Source organism: Pseudochaenichthys georgianus, chromosome 17 (genome assembly GCF_902827115.2).
Source record: "Pseudochaenichthys georgianus chromosome 17, fPseGeo1.2, whole genome shotgun sequence".
Lineage (NCBI taxonomy): Eukaryota > Metazoa > Chordata > Actinopteri > Perciformes > Channichthyidae > Pseudochaenichthys > Pseudochaenichthys georgianus.
In genome coordinates, this window is record NC_047519.1 from 35,868,639 (window position 1) to 35,889,150 (window position 20,512).

The 20,512-nt window shown below is 45.1% G+C and overlaps 1 protein-coding gene across 6 annotated transcripts in view; it reads right to left on the reverse strand.

Annotated features, from left to right (window-relative positions):
- cadm3 (cell adhesion molecule 3) overlaps window positions 1–18,077 on the reverse strand; it is a 119,814-nt gene extending 101,737 nt beyond the window's left edge. For 5 of the 6 annotated variants that reach the window (XM_034104639.2, XM_071206246.1, XM_071206245.1 and 2 more), the window contains exons 1-2: window positions 17,874–18,077; window positions 16,027–16,168 (exon numbers count right to left, since the gene is read on the reverse strand). In XM_034104639.2, coding sequence (XP_033960530.1) covers window positions 16,027–16,117 — 91 coding nt within the window. In that variant the 5' untranslated portion in view covers window positions 16,118–16,168; window positions 17,874–18,077. The remainder of the gene's footprint in view (window positions 1–16,026; window positions 16,169–17,873) is intronic. The other variant, XM_071206244.1, reaches the window with a different exon arrangement.
- Between the last annotated feature and the right edge of the window lie 2,435 nt (window positions 18,078–20,512).

A 20,512-nucleotide genomic window follows, 5' to 3' on the forward strand; every position in this document is an offset into this window, starting at 1 on the left:
ACAGTATTTAAAATGTAAAGGCAGCAGACGGAAAGCGATGTGTGTATGTTCTGGAGCACATGCACTCTGCGGTTCAGGTAGGCCTGCTGCACATTGTGGTCAGGTTATTGCCCGAGGGATCACAAATGCACTGTGGGAACTTGAATGCACCGCTAAACTGATTCTATTCCCTGGTGTGAGATAGACGGTGTGTGATAGTACCATGATTCAGTTCAGTGTATTACACACATCGACATACTTCTGTATCATTGCCGTGTACAGTATGTGTTCTACTCTGCAGTATTTAACTAGATGTCATCCTATTATCTTACTCATAATCTCAGCGTCCATGCGCTTACTAATCTTATTCCTGCATCTACCCTACAGCATTTGCACTATTTTACTTCCTTATTTCTTTATGTCTTGAGTATTGTACGCAGCCCTGTTGGTGAAGCTCGACTCCTTGTATTGATCTTTGAATAAATACAAATAGGATAACATATTATTTCAACAGTAAGAACTTATAACCAGATGTACAGAGTTATGGAATATTTATGGTAGTTATATAAAAAAGAAATTCGACTTAAAGGCTATTACAAAATAATGAAATCAAAGGGTGTTTCTCAATGTCGAGTACGCTTGCTTGGTAGCACATGTCTTTCGAATAACTTGCTTCAGAAGCGAGGCAAGAATACTTCCTGGCATTCGGAAAACGAAGAACAGGCGAGCAAGTGTGCGTCATATGAGAGGCCCCGTCTTACATTTTCCGCCACAGATTTGGTCCGTGCGCAAAGCATTGTGGGGATTTTAAGACGTGCAGCCTCGAAATGTCTCGCCGGGCTCGGTAGGTTTCCAAGTATGCTGGACATTGGAACAGTACTTTGGCGGCACTCGATGACGTAGTATGCTTGAAATAGTGGCTCTGGAGCAGCTTTACTCGACATTGAGAAACACCCAGAATGAATGAAATAATCAGTATGTGAGCATGTCAGCATTAGCTATAGGATTAGGATCGCTAACACAGGTATGTTCATCATTATCTCCTATCTGATTTGATATGGCGCTGCCGCACCGAGCCCCTGAGAGGCTGACAATCTTTCTGGTAATAAGTGTCGTTTGTTTACAGTAATTACTTTGTTGTCAGAAATGTGGCGGGGGTTTACAGATAGCACAAAGCCACACACAGAAAGTCTAACTCCATAGAAAAGCCAAAAGCATCTTATTTGCGATTCAGGAAAAAGCTAATAAAAGCGATGAATGGCCGGTGTAACAAAAAGGGCAACATGGAACTGTTTGTTAAGGAACATGAAGTCCAATTTTGTTTACTGAAGCAGAAGTGATGAATAAAACATTACACACACTATTGTACGGCTAACCCTGGTGTGCTCTGAAATAATCTAAGAGGAGACATGCAGGACAAAGACAATTCTCATAGAGTGAGTGGTGGAAAAATAAGACCTCTCAGACAGACATTTCACACATTTCCACGCCGTTCAAGGACTTAAATTTGGATTTATTCTTAAAGCTTTTGCAAAATGTAAAGACCGATGGCTGCTCTGTATTACTTATTTCTCCTCTGTCTGCTCTGACTCTGCCTCTCTTTGTGTCTTTTCCCCTCACTACCTCCATCTAATGGAGCCACGGAGGCAAAAAAAGGACAGGCTATTCTATTCAAATCGAAATCCAGGGGAGCAGACTCAAATCCAACCCAATCGCATTTATAGCCGGGTTCCGCTCCAAATTGTCATTTGTCCACTGTCGATTGGCTCGGGCGAAGGTCTGCAGTGAATGACACAGACTACAGCCCAGCTGAGGCAGGAAGTAGGGAAGGAAGGGTTGTTATGTATCTTAAATTATTCGTTTTCTATGTTTCATGATTATTTAAGTTGCTGGTCCTTCGGATTCACTCGTATTTATAGGTTAAGGTTTTCATTTTGCGGCTTTTTTAGCCACGCTCGAGGCATAGCCTTAAGGCGGCAAAACCGTTCCACCATGTTGGGCGAGACTGAAGCATCTCAACAACTATCTCTGGATACAAATTGTAATAGCTTGGGTGATCTCTTAAAGGTGGGGTAGGTAAGTTTGAGAAACCGGCTCGAGATACACTTTTTGTTATATTCCATGGAATACTCTTAACATCCCGATAGCAATGAATATCTAAAGTGCTTTGATGAAAAATCCATAAAAAAAGGTCATCTGTGGAAGCTGTGGTGCTGTAAAAAGCACGACCAATCATCTGAGCCGGCCCGGCTAAAGTAACTGGATGGCCTGCCTGCCTGTCAGCCTTCCATCTGGGCACAAACTTATCTCGTGCCCTCATTGGTCATGTGCGCGTTCGTGTGTGTTGGAGGAGGGGCTCTGTGAGGAAGTGGCAGATTTGTTCCGGTTGTGTATTTTCAAATTCTAGCGCACTCGAGCCGGTTTCTCCAACATTACCTACCCCACCTTTAAGTTTTCATCTCAAGGGCCATCATCTTCCAAACATCCAATTTGTCCAAAACGTTGGTTTGTGACCAAATACCAGCTAATTTCAGATGGTAACATGGTAACATGGTAAGCATTAGCATGTTTAAAATCTTCTTTGTGAGCATGTTAGCATGTTAGCATGTTAGCAGATATTGAAGTGACTGTTATTTTGTATATATTGATTGTTGTGTTTTATCTTAATGTGTGCATATGTGTAAATGTGTCTGTTGATTCTATAGGATATACATAGTTATACATATTTGTATATTTGTATTCGGGATTGTTGGAAACGTTATTTTGATCTCTCTGTCTGTACAAACACACAGAAAAATGTACATTAAAGTTGACTTTGACTAATGTTTGCATTTAGCTCTAATTAACGCAGTGATTTGGCCGCATTGCAAAGCTGCAAAAGTGGCTTTAGTCTAAGTCTTGTTTCGTCGTAAAAAACACCTTGTAAATTCAGTTCTCTTTCAATGTGTAAGGGTAAGAACATCCTTGGCAACTCTCAATAATTTATGTTGCTGTAAATCAAAAGCAACTTCAATGTGGAGGTCTTGGAAATGCTGTTTATGTTAGAAATGCCGAACTAAATGCTTTAATGCGCGGGAGGCCAAACATTTCCAGAGATAAACAGGAAGTCAGGTTACCTTGGACATACTCGTTAACACTGTGCTATGTGTCATAACTTGAAAGATTGTCCAGGAACTTTTCCACACCGAGTATTTTGTGAAGTTTAAGACATAAAAACGACATCAATTGTGAGCAACCGCAGTCTGTCTGACAATCCCGAACCATCCAGATCACGTTATCGTTAATAACCGGAGACTTATCCTTCAGTTTGACCGTGAGCAGGTCTTCGATGACAGCAGGAACATCTCGAAGTCCTTCTTACTCTGGATATTGCACTTTTAGATAGGAAGTATTTTCATCTCAGTAAGCAAAGAAGACTGGTTCCCAAAAGACCGACAACCACGACTCCAATCTTGCATACAATCTGCTGCATCCGTGCATCTCTCTGAGGATGGATCTCGGCACAAACACTTTTATGTTTGGGATTCCCCCATGGGCCAACAGCGCTCAGTAACGTATGCACTTTGGGAGAAATCATCCGACAAATGGCAGGTGTTGCATCACTGTTCTATTTCTTCAGTTTGTTATGTATTTACTTTTCTGTCGGTGAACACGTCTGTGACTTTAATTGACGGTACTGTATAAATAGAATGTTATTATACTGTCTATTATGAATGGTACTATGAATTATTAATATTCTTTTTAGTAGTATCGTAGTGGAGCTTTAAAAAAGGTCCTACTTCAGTAGGTTTTCACAGAAGATAAAATAACGAGCATGTTTGTCAAATAAATACATGTTTCTTTTACTTGCTTTTTAAATGGAGTATAAGAGCCACTGAAGGGTTGTTAATCCGATATGTGTTTGCCCATCTCAGCATGTGTTTCCATAGACTGTACAGAAAGAAGCTAATGAGAATAGTATTTGTGAATAGCTAATGGGGTATTTGTTCTAGCCGCGTCCCGCTGTGTATAGAAGTGTCACTAAATGACCCTACATACAATAGATTGCTCTTATAAATGTTTAATCGTGTCACGCTAATTAAATGATTTAACATTTATCAGGTGTTTCTTGATTGAAATTGAAGACGTCAACATTGATTCAGGCGAAGCTTTCAGTTTTCATTCCAAACGGTGCAAAACCAGTAGACTGGAGCCAGTTCGGTGAGTCATCGTTGACAGGAAATTTGAAAGCATATTGGCAATTAACCAAATTGAAGGAGTGACAATTCAGCAATACATCAAGAGGTCTTGTGTTGTCACTCCTTCACTTGGTAACCACGGGTTGTCTACATAAGCTACGACAGACTTTCACTGTTAGGGAATATCTGCCAGTCAATGTACGACATGCTGGCCAGAGTTATTCTGAAACCGCCAGTAAGAGTTATTGGATTGTTTGACGATGGAATTATTGCATGTCTTAACTTGTCGGTCATTTAGCTGATTCTCAAAAAGGAAGTCAAGCTCGATGACTGAGCAGAAAAAGGAAGTCCGGTCTCAGCCAAGGACACATTTACTGGACCCTGGTTAGAGAAGGGCTCAAAGACACTTTCGTAACTGTGCACCTGCGACTCACACAGAGAAGTAAATCTGCCACTAGAATTGGACCTTACTGCTGGCAGACTTATTTGAGCCTAGAGTCCTTAATAAATTGCTCTTAGGACAAGCATGTTGGCAGCACTATTCTCAATTCAAAGGTGTGGATAACCTTTGAATTTAGGTAACTCGCTTGGTATTTTCTTTATGAATTGTTTTATGTAGAGACTAAAAACCCACGTTACATCTTCAAATTGCTGGTTAGTGCAGCACATATTCCAATCTGAAACCTAAGGATGTTTTAGTTTACTATTACTTAATAGAAAAAGCAAGAAATCCTCACTGGAGAAAATGAAACTATAAATTGTTACGAGAAAAACGAGAGAATGACCAACAATTTTCTGTTGTTGGACTTAAGCCAATGCTCTGGAAGATTTAACATTAGCTACTGTATGTGTTAGACACTATTAACATTACTCATAGTATATGAATGTGTCTTATATTGAGTTGTATTGAGTAAACACATATATAAGCCTGTTTGAAGTAACCTATCTGTGAACTTAACATCGAGCATGATGTTAAGCACAATTTCCAGAAACGTTGGATGACGAGGCTTTTACTCAGTGACATGAAACTGGGCTCAAGACTCAGTATAATCCTATTTCTACTAATTACAAGTCCCACCTCTCAAGTAGCCTATATCTCCTAGATTGCACCGTTTACCGTTTAATATAATGTACGCTTCAATCTACTTCCTGACATTCAGCAATGGCTATTCTTTCACACACACATACGGGTATAGGGCCGAGGGCGACATCGTACTTCCGGTATCCGCCGTTTTACGCGAGGTGCAAGCAGCCGTACGCCGTCTAGGTGTTGCTAAGCTTCCCGTACTGAATATCATAGTCTATTGCCTTAATCAATATCTAGTCAACTCTAAAATACCACATATATGCAATGGCGTGATAATATTATTGTGACAAGTGGGGTATTCCCCTGGTGTTTCCAGAAATTAGACGTAGATGCTGCCAAAATCGACGAAGGCCACTGTCGTTTTTCCATACATCTGCATCTTTCTGTAAGGGCAATCCGACAACCCACACAGCTCTAGTTTACGCTGGTAACGACCTAGAGCACACCTCTCAAGTCCAGAGATGTAATCCGAAGACATGCAGCGATTTCTTCGGTCGTTAATTTATAAAATAACCTAGTGCGCTCTGCCTGGCTACGTTAGCTAGCTGTTTATATTTGCACCTCCAGGATATTTGCACCTCCAGGAAAATGGCGTATTTATATATATATATATGGCGCGTGTTGCATTGTGGGTAGCTCGTGACGTCACTGTGTGTGAAAGAATTTGTTGATGTACACAGCTTTTTTTATTACATTCTTCTTGGTTTTCATGTCGGCTCCATGGAAGTACAACACACATTATTAGGTAGAAATGTCAGCAAGACGACATCCTGCCAATGCCAACTGACCCTGTGACGTATGTGACGTAAATTTTCCTTCCGTATCTCTTTGTTCTTTTCAAAGAGTACCTCGGTAAATTGTACTGAGAGGTTGATGAAACCACGCCGGCTCAGACTCTCTCAGCCCCCGGGGGGAAGAACCATCAAATGTCACAGAAGCCTTCAAACAACAAGAAAAAGATGCTCTCCGAGGCACGCCGCCGAGCGCTGTCACAAAGTCAAGCGTGACACCTCCCATGTACAAAATATGTGCCTCCGCTTCCCCGCGCTGTGAAGATATCAACCTGAAAATGGCTCAGTGAAGCCGAACACTGAGCCGTGATAAATAAGTCACAATAATATTTAAATATTCATTGCAGAATAAGAGAACAAGATGAACAAAAAACAGAGGATAAACCGGCTTTGCACTTCCAAACAGTTTGCCTTCAGGAAGTTCAACTGCATTATCAAATTCTCCCTTCAAGGGAATCATCAAACATACAGTAGTCCGTGTACGGGGCTGATAGTCGTCACGCCTCGGGCTGCTCGTGTGAATGAACAACAGATAAGGGCGCGTAGCTCATTACCTCAATTATATCGTTTGCTCGTGCCGTCTGTCGATGCATTTACGCAAATTAGACGAATTTGCCAGGATATGAAGTCATTGACACACAGGCCACGGGAGAGCGATCGTCGTACTGTACCACTACAAAGAGAGAGAGGGGCTTCCCCGTTCAGAAACGACACCGCGTGCTCCAGCTGAGCCACCCAGCTGGAGCAGTGTCAATATATCTGTCCTTTAAAAATACCCGTCCATTAGTTGAGAAGAAACAGAAACACTCGACATGCGGCGGCGACCTTCTCAGCGTGGAAAAAACGGGAGGTTTGGCGAGTCCTCCATCCATCCCGCTGTTTGCTTTTGATAACTAAAGTCGTAATGACATTCGAATACTCACCAGGCTGAAACATGAAGCAATGAGAGAATTGGAGATAGAACAAGGCAGAGAAAAAGAGGAGTGTGTGAGTGCAGGTTAGTGTGCGTGCTAGTGCGATACATATGTGCATGGTCGGGTGAGACACGACTTGAAGCCAAGTGGTGCGGTTGAGGCAGCTGTTTTCCGCCGAAACCGAAGACCGAAGTCTGTTAATAAAGCTTGTGATTAATTTGCGCTGTGTCACTTTCCCAGCCCCTGACTTCTCCTTCAACAGAGAGGCCTTGAAGCTGTTTAATTACTCATCACTTTCCCTGCTAGGAAAGAGAGCGTTGCTGGTTGGACACCGCCGTATGGAGGAGGAAAAAGAAAATGTCTGCAAGCTGTTTGGAATATGTTATATATCGAATGCCTGCACTACAAGAGCGGTAAACTGTTTTGGGAATATCTATGAATGCATTGGCTGGCCTGCTAAACACACACACACACACACACACACACACACACACACACACACATACACACAGAGCGAGGCAGACGCAAACACACACACGCCTGGCAGTAACCATCCTGGCACACAGGGGTATGTTTAAGTAAAGAAGGCCTTCAAAGCTCTATTTGAATAATGTCTGTGTGTTTCTGTGACTTCCTGCTTCAATACGTACATTATGCTCTTTTCTGGAATTGTTTCTCTGAGTGCGTTATTATGGTGTGTGTGTGTGTGTGTGTGTGTGTGTGTGTGTGTGTGTGTGTGTGTGTGTGTGTGTGTGTGTGTGTGTGTGTGTGTGTGTGTGTGTGTGTGTGTGTGTGTGTGTGTGTGTGTGTGTGTGTGTGTGTGTGTGTGTGTGTGTGTGTGTGTGTGTGTGTGTGTGTGTGTGTGTGTGTGTCTAGTAGATTCTCATGCGGGGATAAGCAGCTTAGGTGAGGGCATATTCTTTTCGAAGTAAATCTCATTCATTTTAATTAGCTGTATATTTAGCGCGTGCACCTGCATTGGGCGTAATGCTGTGTGTATTTATAGCGGCCGCTGAGCAGGTGAAATGAAGATCGTTTCGCCGCAGCCGCCTCACATTTGCATAATGTCCTGTTTTTGATTGTGTCGCGTGCCTAAGGAGGGTATCACAGGCAAACATGCATCCCCTTCATTTTCCTATTGCATGCTCTGTGCAGCGCGCCGCGGCTTTTCCTTCTAAATGTTCACCTGTTTTCCTCCTCCCTACATGATGGTTCTTTTCATCCCCCCGGTCTGTGCACCCCCTCATTAGACTGCACTTGCTGCTGCCCCTCCTCCTCCGTTCCCCCACGCTCTTACTGTATGGATTTCTGTTGTTCACGTGTATGCCTCTGTCTTTCTCCCTCTGTCTCCCTCTCCCTCTGTCTCCCTCTGTCTCCCTCGCCCTCCCTCCTCTCCTGGTAATCAGCTTATCCTATGTGTGTCCAAGCCTCTATGTCTGCGTTCCTCCTCTCTTTGTTTCAGATTCATTCAGCAGGGAGATTAGAGATGCCTATTTGGTGCCTTTGTCTTCATCCGGCGCACTCGCTCCGAGTTACACCGCGTGGCGATGGCCTCGTCGTCAAAAGCCACATCCACTCATCATACCCTGATCAGTGTCAAGGGCCACATGCAAACTAAAGTCCAAGGCTGCCTCGATCCACTGGGCAAGTATGTGAGTTTGAAGCATCTCAGTGAGTCTGATTGATAGGCTGATCTTATTTAACGTTTGAGTGAGGTTACATATTCCCTGCACAAATCGGCAGGCTTTGAAATCTCGAGGATAACAGAATAAAGCCCACAAGCTTATTTGTGTTCATCAATAGACACTTCAGTACCTCCACTTGAGAAATCAAAAGACGCGGAGGCAGATTTAAAAGGGACGTGTCTTTCCTACTGTAGGTCATTATCATTCATCATTCATATATTATTCATCAGGAAAAACAATCGAGATATTCTCGGCGTGTGGCAAATACCTTTTTTTATGTTTTAAACATAATAAATGTAACACACAATGCGCTCGCAAAATGTCAAATGTGACGGGGTAAAGTACAAGAAGGATAACAGGCTATTTACTTAACGTTCTGTTCTACAATGTAGCGGTCTGACCTCAATTAGACCTTGTATTAAAATGTAATGTCTGTGTGAATACCACTGTTTTCCCTTTCCTCACAACTCAGCCGGCCAGCGAACCAATCAGAGCAGACTGGGCTCTGGTTTCAGACAGAGGGTGAAAAGAGGTGCTGCAGAACAGGCAGTATGAGAAACATAAAGAGCCTTTTGAACAATAAAGCAAGGAGACATGTCACGTCGGAAGAACTAAATATAAAAATGAGAATAGGGCCCCGTTCATTAAGTGCTTCCCCAAAGACACGTTCAGTCCCAGCCCCCATGCTCACCAGTGCGCATCACTTGTCCTCTTTCAAAGCATTTACAGTAGTTGCAAACTGCAGGAAAAAGCCACTCGTCATCATTTGTGTTGCCTTCCAGGAAAGACTCGTAAAAGACAACCTTCTCCACTCCAGTGAAAAGCACCTCCAGGCTCTATGGTATCAAGTCTACCCGCCATGCTTGTTCTTGTTGACCCTCCCGAAGTGCTGGTTTGCAAAGGGCACATGAAAGATTTGATCCAATTACAATGCAGCCCTAAATGGTGATGAAAGCACATATACTAAATACCAGGTACTGTATAAATGCAGGACATTTCAATAAACCTGAGTGCATTTTAATGGCAGATGAGAGCGAGTGCATTTAAACGGTGTGGTTCAGTGTGATTGGAAGACATAAAGAGTGCAGCATTGCAGTGGAGCCATAAATAAACTGAGCAGGAGAGGTGTAACATTACAAAAAACTTAAATAATGATACCCTTCGACAGTTTCAGTGCTAAAACCATATCTCAGTATACAATGAATCTGCAACTGACATAAAGTTATGTATCAGCCAACAGGAAAGAAAGTTTGAAACTGATTAAGTACGAAAATAAACTTTCAGACTTAAAGGTGGGTAAGTTTGAGAAACCGGCTCAGCCTTCCATCGGGGCACAAACTTACCTCGTGCCCTCATTGGTCATGTGCGCGTTCGTGTGTGTTGGGGGAGGGGCTCTGTAAGGAAGTGGCAGATTTTTTCCGGCTGTGTATTTTCAAATTCTAGCGCACTCGAGCTGGTTTCTCCAGAATGACCTACCCCACCTTTAACTTTGAATGAGATTTTAAGCTACGCGAGTACATTGTGGCTAAAACAAATACTGCGAAGCATTTTTCAAGCCATGACAAAGCCTCACTGTCAGCGTGGCAGCTGAGTCACGTTAACGTTGGACCAGCGGGTAAAGCAGAAGTGCCAGACCCCGCTTCAGACTGTGGTTCATTCAGAGTTAAACTGCTAAGTATATCACAAATGACTTCCATAAAACAGCCATTTATACTTAAAATATAAAAAGGGGAAGGTCTGGTGTGTCAGGATTGTCGACACAGAAGCTGCAGAAAAACCGCGCGGACCGAGGTATTTCACCTAAAAACGCAATAAAACGTAAAGACAGATATTTACACTTGGAATTATGTCCGTGAGAGTTTATATTCACATTACACACACATATATGGCATATATGTGCTATGTTAGAGGCGTGGTAAGACTCTGAATGGATATCGGTATCCTCAGCAGAAACCAGACCAGGGGAGAATTCCCAAGATAGCACACAGGTGAATTAAAATGGCTTTATGATTGTGGTATCAGCGATAACACCCCCCTCCCCCTCTCCACGACTCACTTCCTTCCACCGGCTGAAGTGATGGCATCATCAAAGAGAGGCAATAAACAAGAACAACCTCTGCTCTTTATTGGTGGAGCTCCTGCGCTCGGGGGGAACCCTCAGCACTCAGACTCAATCAATAGAAACGCTGCGCTCTCCAGCCACGCGCTCGCCTCTTCTGGCCCCCCGTCAGAGGTGGCGCTTCACACAACACAGGGACGGGCTCCAACACACAGATACACCTTTTCCAGCAAGCCCTTGTTCTGACCAGCCATGCGTCAATGACAGGAAGGGTGATTTCCACCCCCGCAGCAATCAATTAATACAACCGTTGGAGAATTCTGGTGGTAATGGGAAAACGATAGGCGGAAGGGGGGGGAGGCAGTGTGAGCGAGGGACCTGATCAAAGGAAAAGCTGGTTGAGTGCCGAGCGCAATAATAAGGGCTCTTGTTGTTGGAAACTAAGTGGATTAATTTATTCCGAGGCTGACGTTGTTGTTGTTGTTGCTGCTTTTGTTTAATCGGAGGTGTCTTTGTGACGTGAAGGTTTAAAGCTGACAGCTATGCATATGCCGGACCCCTAATTTCCCCGACCCCGGGCTGCTGCGGAGTGATGCGTCTTCTAAGAGAACCTGAGAGGAAGCAGAGCGTGTTACAGCATTACACAATCTCAAGAGCTCTTCTCTCTTTCAGCTAAATGACATTTGCTGTTATTATGATGCCAGGAGGTAAGAGTGATCTGGTCTGATGTAATCTCACGGTGCCTGAGTGCCTGGGTGGATGAGATCCGCCTCAGATTGACGAGGTCTAATGGAGTCTTATTTGGTGGTCTTGATACTTTTAAGACCCAATGATACTGGCGCGCTAAGCATTTTAATTCTGCTTCATTTAGAGCAGGGGTGTCAAACTCAATTTCATCACGGGCCACATTTGCATAAAAGTTGCACTCAAAGGGCCGGTTGTAACTATATAAATATATAATATATATATAAAATAATGTGTTATATTACATTATTGCCTCTGAATTGGATTAGTATCGGATAGGATAGTAACTTAACTACGTCTGAAAGCAGAAGTCTCTTCAGTGTGCATGTCACAAAACGAGATGCATTGTGGGACATGTAGTTTATGGGCAACCTACTTATGTAAATCATCATGTAACCATATAATAAACGTATTATATTCTTTGCAAGCTCTTGTGGGGCCACATAAAATGAAGTCGCGGGCCGGATTTGGCCCCCGGGCCTTGAGTTTGACACCCTTGATTTAGAGCATATTACTTATCACCTCTTGTTCCTCGTTGATGTGTGAGTTTCAGCATGTCTGAAGCTATATGGAGATCACATAAAGACTGCATAATGTGAGATGCAAATCATCCCCAGGGCTCACGGTGAGATCTTTGTTGGGAGTTTAATCAATCAGCCTCAGAGCCTTAATTAATCGCCATGATGAACAGAAGACATAATTGGTTTTCTGCCAGATGTGAATTCGGTGCAAACTAAAGCCAGCCAATCAGGATCCAATTTATAATCCCAAATCTGATCTTGACGACAACCCATTGAAAGGATCAGAGACGGATAAACCCGCAAGACAATGGAAGTAATATGGATTTGGATTTGAAGTTTCGATATGGGTTGCTTCTGTATATTGTATGGTATGAGATGCCTAATTGGTTCTATATAGTCTCAAATCAGTCACGTTGACTAAACAGCAAAGTATATGAGTTGGGATGTATTTTCTTTTTGTGAAAAAAACATTACTATTTTGCAGAAGAAGAAATAATTGGCTTCCTCCCCAGATGTTTATGAATGAATCTGCAGATAACTAATGAGGGACGTCTGGGTGCCATGGAAGCAGCAGATGCCGTGAACCGCAGCCCACTGACGATGCTGATCTGTCCCCATTCCAATCAGACCAGGTAACCAGTGGCTGAGAGAAACGGAAAGGCACTGGAACCAGTAAATAGCCAAGGCAGAGATTGAAAGCCACTGGTTTAGACCGGTGCCAGTAGAGCCAAATGGAAAAATAGCTTAGGCCTCTTATTAATGTCACAGTGGCTAGGCGGTAATTCCCCCCGGCTCTGTGTACCTCGGCTTGTTAATGAGTCACCGCTTATCAGTCATCCTTGTTAACAGGCAGAGGCCTCCCGTCCAAACCGCCTACTGCTATTGTGTGTTAGACGCAGAGTGTATTCGCCAAATGTTCCCGGATCTTGGCACACAGGAAGTAAACAGTAAACAACAGCAGCACACACAGGAAGTGGGCATCGAGCCAGCGAGAAAAGAGCTGGTCCAGTGGGGAAGGAACCCATTCTGCGGGAGGATAAAGTGAACCGCTGGCAAAGGACGCACACATGCGGAGAACTCCCGCCTGTAAATCGTACCACGCTAACGATTGGCGCACACTGCTCCCGTCCGTTAATCCTCGTCCTCTGTCAGCCTCAGCTGGAGGCACCGGGCTTCATTCACGTGTTTCGACCGGCAGAACTCATCGAGGTAAATAAACTATTCGCTGTGTTTTCCTGTCACAACTGCAACCACTCTGCTGGGGTCTGGGATCAGGCAGCCGTGGATTTGAGGGCCAGGTGGCTGATGGGAGGCCACCGCATGCAGCTCTGCTCACTGTCTGTGGAGTGGGCGGGCTGTCGGACCCTCCACGCTCCACAGCAGCCTGAGGTAACTGGGTCAGCGGCACAGAACCGGGGCACAGTCGGCCAATTGCATGCCTAATCTGTGCCCTTCTGAGAGGCACTTTCCACCCGCGGTGCATGGCTGCACATCCAGCTGTGGAAATGGATATGTCAAATGGGGCACAATTAGTGTCTCCCCCGATTCGTTACCTCGCTCTAAGGAAGCCTGGTCACGGATGATTCCAGAAAGAAATGACGTTTAATGCTGTGCTTTGCCAGACGTTGACATACATCAAGTGATGATGGGTCAGTGGCAGAAGGAGGGTTCGGTCACGACATGCAGCCCGTTGGTTACTGAATAATAATCAACCCTATAACTCATGGGGGAGTTCCTTGTCTCTCCTCCGCTCTCTGAAGGACGAAAAGGGACACACAGTCCACATGCTTTTAGTTCACAGCGCATCCGGTACGGAAGTGACGGGCAGTCCTGCACTCTGATCGCTCGTGTGCTCTCGCATTGATTTGCTGAGCTAATCGTTTTTCCCTCTCTAATACATAACGTTGAATTATTTATGCTAAGTGTACCCTTCTGTTTCAGGGCCTCTTAGCATGGAGATCTCCATTATGACAGCATTATCTGCACCCCGCCCTACTTTTACGTCTACATAACAGCTCGGCTGCTGTGCCACAACAACTCCAATCAGCCTGATCGAAGCAGATGTGAGCGATGGATCAGTAATCTCCAGCTCACGCTCTCTTTCCTCTGAAGCTGCCACAACACGGTTTGCCACATTGTTTAGGAGAGCCAGCACAAAGCATATACATATATATATATACACAAACACACATACATACGATCTGGGATCTCCTATGAGACTCACCTCCTTGTTTGCCTGAGAAAGTCGAGAACTGTCAGCATTTCTTGCATCAATGCCACCGAAACTAATTCCTGTACTTGATTGTTTGCTAAGTGGCGCAGGATTAGATATTCTTTCTTTCTTTACAAAAGTGATTCTGAATTCACTGCCGAAAAGTTTTGTGAATGTGATTATCTGATTGCTATGATTAATGATATAAATACACCGACTCGCCGATAACCCTGCACTGCGTACCTGCTTGAATTCTACTCTCAACTTCACGTGTTTTCTCATCTCCTACACCCTGTCAGACGTCCTGGGCGTGATTACTCTCCCTGACTGACAGGATAATGTAAAACAGCTCTTAGGTGAAACCAAAGCAGGAATTGGTCATGCACGGTCAGGCCTCCCACCGGGCACGCCTTAATCAAATGTGACGGGCGTCTGAACGCTCGCCAACATCGTTTTCGGACCCAAATACCGCGCCGCTGCCAGGGTTTGAAAGAAATGTACACGGTCGGGGTCACCACTCTGACGAGAGATTGATATTTCATCATCGGCACCTCGATCTGGAGACGGTTTGTGCATTTCTCATCTTCAACAGGAGCCCTGACAAGCCGCCATTTGCATTTGCTTAGCACTGACCTCAACCCAGCATCTCAGCTCAGGCAGATGTGTTGTCACTTCCTCTTGCCCTGACCACTCACACGGACACGCCCCCACCCACCCACACACACTTCATACACAAACTTGCAGAAACACAATTATGCATAATTCCAGAGAAAAAAACAGCTGATGCGGCTAAATAAAGAGGAAGGACGATATCTGTCTGCATATACGTGTAAACAGTGCGTGTGCCCAGGCATTGTGCACACACGAGATTATTCAGATTGGTTCAAGTGTGTGGGTGTGCTTAAGTGGATGCAAGGCACCTCTGAGAACGTATCATATCAGGGGCATCTATTAAGACTCCTTCTTGCCTGCTATATCTTCTTACGGTTATTTGCCAAACACTTAAATCCTTGACTGTAATGAGAAAATGCCGACGGCTTTCTACCTGAGTCGATCAATTATCTATGGATTGAGCGACGGCCGTGATGTGCCTGGTCGCCATCGGCAACATGTGCCCTCTGAAGGTAGAATTACCGGCAGCCAGTCACCTAAGCGTTATGTAAGTGGAAAAGCACGTTTAACGGAGTATTCCTGTTCACTGGGCGCTCACAGCAGGGACGATATCATTACAGAGTGCTTCTCTCGTCAGATGCTCTCCTACCGTGCGCTCCCAGTCGCACCGGCTCGTCACATGTTGAGCTGCAGCCGCGCCGAGGGACATGTGTCACTACTTTGTGTCTGTGTTGCCTGTGTTGCTGTTTGAGGAAGTACCAGATGAGTACTGCTCATGTCGTGGGAACCTCTGACACAGATACAGTCCACACACATGTTGGAACGACGAGACGCTGAGGCAGGGAACTTGTAAGGGAGGATGCTAGAGGGACTTGGTGAGTGGCTGCTGTCAGGGAGGGAGCAAGAGGAACATGGAAGGATGTCATGGGGAAAGTAAGCTCACTAAGGACCTGCAGTGTGCACGTGTGTGTGGGACTCTGCGACCTCGTGCAAGTCACACACATTCCTCAAAAACAAACGGGCAGAAATTCCACTGGGGTCCTGGGAGGTGGGAGTGTCCCATGTGCTTATGAACGCCTCTGTGGTTCCCTTGTCATCGTACGGGAAACAACAACAAAAAACTCAAGTCAACAGATAAGGGGCACCGACCGGAGACAGAGAGAGAGGGTCGGCGAGGTCAGGGGCCCCGGGGACACGCAGACAGATACAGAGAATAGAAAGCAGTCAGATAAAGAGGTGCTTACCGTCGATAATGTTGCCGTGGGCCGCGGCTGCGAGTAGTACCGTCAATAAGCTGACACTCCATAATGTGGAGGGGGCTGATGGGAAGGCCATGGTCCGCCTGTCTCTGTGGGTCCTCAGGGGGGCCGAGGAGCTCTGGGTCACCTGCAGGCAGAGCAGGGGAGAGATAAGGAAAACAGGCAGGGCAAAGCCGACCGGACACTAATTGCGTCCCCTGCCATTGGGCTGGCTGCGGCCGAATAAACGCTTGGCCCACCCGCTGCTCCATGGGTTTCCATCGATCTGCTTGTGTCATAGCATACGGAGAGGGGAGGAGGGGGGGGGGGGGGGGGAGGTGATGGAAACCAAACAGTAGCAAGGATAATGTATATGTACTGCTTTAGAATTATTATTATTATTACTGGCTGGAATAAATCTGTGCAATACGTACTTGTACTACCATCCGGCTGCGATCACAATACTCCAGCATGCTACACTTATTTAAACACTGTTACTTTTTGTTTTCCACCTGCATGTGACTTCTTGTAAATGGCATTTGAGTGCCTTTGATGTGTTAATTAATATGTGGCTATTTGTGGCTCTCCTCTTTGGCTGTAACCGTGTGCACCCCCTCTGTGGGAGGAATAACATCATTGTGATGGTGGTGGTGCGTCTGTGGTAATGAGGAGACAAGGAAGGGCTTGATATTACTGCGAATGTATTCCTTCACTTTAACAAGCTGTGCGCATATGGAGGGAAGGAAACGAGGGTGTTGTGGACAGCCGTCTAGCCAGCTCCAACTAATGCAAGATAATTGGACATTGCCACAAACGGGCTTTTGAAAATAGACAGAGAAAATGAAAGAAAAAAGCACAACAGCAGAGATGCACCTGTCTCCCGCTGAGGATACATCCACACTGGAGACGGACAGACGTGCATAATAGAAGCTCTCTCTCTCTCTCTCTCTCTCTCAAACACACACACTTCATCTTTTCCTCTCACGCGCATTCCTTAAAATAGCAGTGGCCCTGCTCTGAGGTAAAGCTCTCGGTCCATCTGCGAAACGCTCCCTCGTTGCCAACGCGGAGAGGAGAAGCGCGCAGGAGTGTGTGTGCCTGCGGGACGGGCGGGAGGTTAGGGCGGGGATAGAGTGGGGTGGAGGAGAGGAGGAGGAGGAGGGTGTGGGTGAGGGGCGGGGGGGGGGGGGGGGTATGTGATGGGATGGGATGTGGGGATTGGGAGGGGTTGGGGTTCTGTGTTTATTGTTGCCCAAGCCCTTTTTTTTTTTTTTTACTGTTGGCGAGAAATGAAAACAAAACTAGAACAAGTGCATCCATGGGAAATAAGCCCCGAAAAGACAAGTTGCTGATAGCGATGATGATGATGAGGATGATGATGGTGATGATGATATTAACAATAATAACAGATCGTGGTTGCCTGCGTCGCTGCGACGGACACCAGGAGCACCAGAGCAATGTGTCCATCCACCTTCTAGTGCTGATGGGATGAGGCTCACAGACTCGGGCTGCTCCACAAAGCGCAGGCAGTTGAGGTTTCGCAACCTCAGACGAAGCCACGGAGCAGAGGCAAGGGAGACCACGCACACCACGCATATTCAGAGTAAATGATAAAACACGGAGGGGGGATTATACAGCTAACCCTAACCCAGGGCAGGCATGCCGGATTACACACAAACACACAGCCCGAGTGTGAGTGTGGACACAGACACATTCCTGGAGACGGGAAAGCGTCATGTGTCTCCTGTCCGCCCTGCAGACTTCCAGCCTAACCCCAGAACAACAATACAAACTGCGAAGAAGAAGAAAAAGAAGAAGAAGAAGAAGCAATGCTCGGTAATAACCACACACACCGTTATATTCCGCCTCCGGTTCGTTAGCGCTGGTCTCCAATACGGTCCCCGGTTTAAGGTCCCTGCTTTGATGCTCGTCCTGAGCCTTCTCTCAATCTGTTTTCATCGACTTTTCTTTATCTCCTGACTCTTTGTTTTTCTTGCTTTTCCTCCTCACTGTGTGTGTGTGTCTCTCTCCACGGCTGCCGTTCACTGCAGCAAAAACAGTCTGTCTGAAAGACGAGAGGGAGGGGAGGGGACAAGGGAGGGAGGGAGGGAGAGGGGGGGGGGGGGATTTTAATACGATTTGGCCCGTACCATCAGGATAACAGGGCCAGAGCAGGGACCTGCAACACACACGATGGAGATGGAGCAGATAGACATGTGTGATCTCACCGAGACATAACCATATGTTTCTGTTTCCCATAATCCTCCACGGCGAGTGCACTGACCTTATCGCACTTGATGGTATTTTATTATCTCCTGTGGTCGCACATTACTTTAGGATTCCCCGGGGGTAGCGCTGCTCACTTTATCTGGAGGTTTGATATGGAGTACGTCTCCTATCCTTCTTCACTTTTATCAAAAGTTCAGCCCTATCTCCTTAATTAAGAGGTCATCGGGAGTTGATCGTCACAGTTCCCATTTCTTATCATTGATATTATGGAGCTATTACGCATATCTTGGAAATATATAATATGCTAATAATGGTATTACAGAGTCCTTGGTCTTGTTGGACTTGTACTGTGTCTTTGTATCTTCCTTTCAATACTGCTGTTCATCTGTGACTGTATTATGACTTTGTATTTCTTATCAATTCCAGAATTTGTATCCGATAACGTTTGAAGGAGACATTTGCATATCAAATCAAATCAAGTTTTATTTATATAGCACATTTATAAACGATTTTTGGTCGAGCCAAAGTGCTGTACATATAATAAAAATAACCTACAGTAGAGACTTCTGGTAGTCCTCTGACGTTTTATATATGCATCATGACCGTTTGGGACTCAGGAACCTAAGGAGGGAGGGAGGGGTTGTTCAACTTGCCAGAGAGGATTAGGGATTAGTTTTACTGGTGGATTAGGTCCGTGTGTGGGGAGGCATGATGGGGTTAAACATGGATGGCGCACGACAGCCCAATCAGTGGTGACAAACTGAAACTAAGGGAGTTGGGTTTGAAGAAAAATACAAAATAATAAAATCCATGGGGGGGCTGGAGGGGTGAGAGCAGGGACGTGTGTGAGATCTTCAACACAAAAAAGCAGCTGCTATACCCCAAGGAAAAAGATATAAGGGCGAGTGTTGCTTTGGGCTTCCAATATTTGGGTTTTTCTCATGTAGAAAATAAAGTCCACCTTCAGGGGTCCTTGAATGCATTCCAGAAAGGTCCCCAGTCTGATTTCACTCAATTCTTATTCCACGCTTGTATCACCACGTTGTCGTTACAGTCTACAATTCAATACAAAAAATGCATACAATAATGTTAGCGACACCATTTTCTGGCACTGAGTCTTTTGTGTTTGAAGTCCTTTCTGTAAATCAATCAGGAGAGTAGTAACGCAGCATCTGGCATACTTAAACACTTGTTATGAGGATGGAAAGGATTGCAATGTTTTGTTGTTGCTCTGATTTAACGAGTGGACAGCCCCAGGTGCTGCAACCGTGTCCACTGACTTCCACACGAGGTGTCCTGCGGTGCATCCGCGTGATGACCAGAGCTATGAGCCAGAGCCCTGACAGTGCAGGCTGGAAACGAAGACCCGACTGCGCCTTGTATTCCGTCTCTTTGCCCTTTGAGATGTGCATATTAAATCGCTGACCTTTGAGTGCTGAAAAGCCTCAACAATTCAGTCGAGATGCACTGTTTTTGGCCTCTGCATATCTATTTGTCCGTTATCTCTGTATTCAGAGAAACAAGGATTCGTTGTGGCTGCAAAACCAACCATTGTCTCACTTTTACATTTCATGTAAATAACCTGCTTAAAAAGCTGAGGTTTCTTCTACAGAAACAAGTCCTGTTTCTCGCTTGAGGCCAGGAAAAGGCTCTGTGACCTTTTGACCTGTGCTGGACTATGGTGAGTTGTTATATATGAATGCACCTGCCCATTGCCTGAGCAAGTTAGATGCTGCGTATCACAGCGCACTGAGATTTTTGACAAATTGTAAAGCACTTACGCATCACTGTATACCAAGGCAGGTCTGCCATCACTTACTGTACGGAGGCTCAGTCACTGGTACTTTTCATTTACAAGGCCATGTTGGATAAACTACCATCTTATATCTGCTCTCTGGGCGAATTGAAAGTGCTTATTGCCTGAGATCGCATGCTGTGGTTTTATTAAATGTGCCAAGTGCTAGGACTGTCTTAGGGAAGAAAGCTTTTAGATGTGCAGCTCCACTAACATGGAACAGTCTGTAAAAAGAATGGAAGATTACCAAGCTAGTACCACTACATGTTTTTAAAGCTCGGTTGGATGCTCCACAATCAGATGCTGTTGGCACCTGTACATGTGGTTAGATATGTAAATTGTAATCCCTGTACATTTTGCTGTATGATGTCCTTTTGTTGTTCTGTTGTTTATGTTTTCATGTCTTCTTGTGGAACCTACCGCCGCAGGTCTCCCTTGAAAAAGAGAACATTGATCTCAACGGGATTT